Below are 1748 nucleotides of genomic sequence, written 5' to 3' on the forward strand. Positions count from 1 at the left end.
TAAATTTTTTTTAATAATTTTTTTAATTTTTTTTGTTGTACCGGCCAAAATGTCAATACCAGCCAGTGCAGCTGAAATAAGTCCATATAACCTGGTATTTTTTGGTATGTTTTGGAGGAGTACCAGTTTAATGGCCGATATGGTATATTTCCCCAGTACGGACGATACCGGTACAGTATCTATAAGTTTTTGGCTATTGTAACATGCCCAATTCATATCGGTTGAACTCAAGGCATGACAATATTTGATAATATATAATATGATCCTAAAAAAAAAAAAAAAAAGGCACAGATTGTATTCATTCATGGAAAAAAAAGGGACATGTTCTAAATTGATGCGTATTTTTATTCGTGTCACAAACATACATGAACATAAGCACAGATAATAGTTATCGAAGATGTAGGAACTCGTCTACTGTGAAATTATTACATGCATCAATTAGAGAGTCATATAGACTCTATCTCCTAAACGCTGCTCTTGATGGAAGAACTGTATCCTGTTTGGTCATCAAAGTATTTCGACCACAGCATCACACCTCCATACTTGGCACTACCTTTAATGGTCGGAAGGACTTTAGAAGTTAAATTAGCAGCTGGAATGAAGCCACTCCCAGCTGCATTAGGTGAAGCAGGAAGTCCTAAGAAAAAATTGGTGGCAGGAATAGAGGTAGTCCATTGGTTCCAATAATTTACAAGATTACCTGAGCTGTACTGGCATGGAGGGTTATTATAGAACTGTACCCATACATAATCAAATAGGCCTGTATTAAGGGCAGCTCCCATATAAGCATCAGGAAATGGGCACTGAGGAGCTGCGGTCAAGTACACTTTCTTTCCTTGTTTGCTGTATTCAGAGAGAAACCTTGCAAGCTCATCCCAATGTTGGGTTGTTCCTCCTTGAATATCAAAGTCAATTCCATCCAAAACAGCTGCTCCAAGAGGACGAGATGAGGATTGTCCTCCTAAGAAGTTATTCCAAAGATAGGTCGCTACTTGTCTAGCATCGTCAGTTGAAGAAAGAGAATAGCTCCCTGCAGCTCCTCCAATGGATAACATCACCTTAATTCCTCTTGACTGACATGATTGTATCTCAGAGCTAAACCTGGTGCACCCATTAGTTGTTGGATCACAATGGCCAGCAAGGTTGATTTGGGGATTTCGACTGTTGCCAAAGGTTGGAAGGAAAGCTATGTTGACAAAGGCATACTTACCTGTGGCACAAGTTTGTGCCAAGGTATCCTCATTTCCATTCTGACCCCAGTAGATTGAGATTCCACCAGCATTAGTACCGACCACTAGAACCAGAATTACTGATAAAAGGAAAGGAATTGAGCTTGATGAATTTGATGCCATAGTATAGTAGGTTTGTGTGTGTTCGGATAGTCACAGTTGAACTAAATTTTTTCTTTGTGTTTGTGGTGATCCGTGTATCACATTTTCAATCTTTTATAGGACAAAAGTTGTAATACCCGGAAAAAAAAAATTATAGGAGGGGTATTTAAGTAAATTTGTTTATGGGGTCAATTTTATAATTAATATTACTAAGGGGTTTTTAGAAAATAAGGTTGAAACCCTAACAATATATATAGTCTAATTTAAGTCAGTGTATGCTGACAAATATTTTGAGAGAAAGAGGAGATTAACTAGAATACTCAAGTAGGTGAGGTTTGACTGCACAATTGAGATAAGAGCTTAAGAATTTTTTTCTTATCAAATCTAAGCTTTATTTGGAATTAAAGTATTTTTTTT

At 37.1% G+C, this 1748-nt stretch overlaps 1 protein-coding gene across 1 annotated transcript; it reads right to left on the reverse strand.

The window, feature by feature from the left end:
• Positions 1-397: 397 nt before the first annotated feature.
• LOC142617753 (acidic endochitinase-like) lies at positions 398-1413 on the reverse strand. The gene has a single exon (XM_075790706.1). The coding sequence runs from the start codon at positions 1350-1352 to the stop codon at positions 465-467; it is 888 nt and encodes a 295-aa protein (XP_075646821.1). The 5' UTR covers positions 1353-1413; the 3' UTR covers positions 398-464.
• Positions 1414-1748: the final 335 nt, after the last annotated feature.

Source organism: Castanea sativa, chromosome 11, assembly GCF_040712315.1.
Source record: "Castanea sativa cultivar Marrone di Chiusa Pesio chromosome 11, ASM4071231v1".
NCBI classification, from domain to species: domain Eukaryota; kingdom Viridiplantae; phylum Streptophyta; class Magnoliopsida; order Fagales; family Fagaceae; genus Castanea; species Castanea sativa.

What these genes read in the sequence shown, in the direction of transcription:
- LOC142617753 (XM_075790706.1), bottom strand. Translation starts at nt 1,352, where the DNA reads ATGGCATCAAATTCATCAAGCTCAATTCCTTTCCTTTTATCAGTAATT.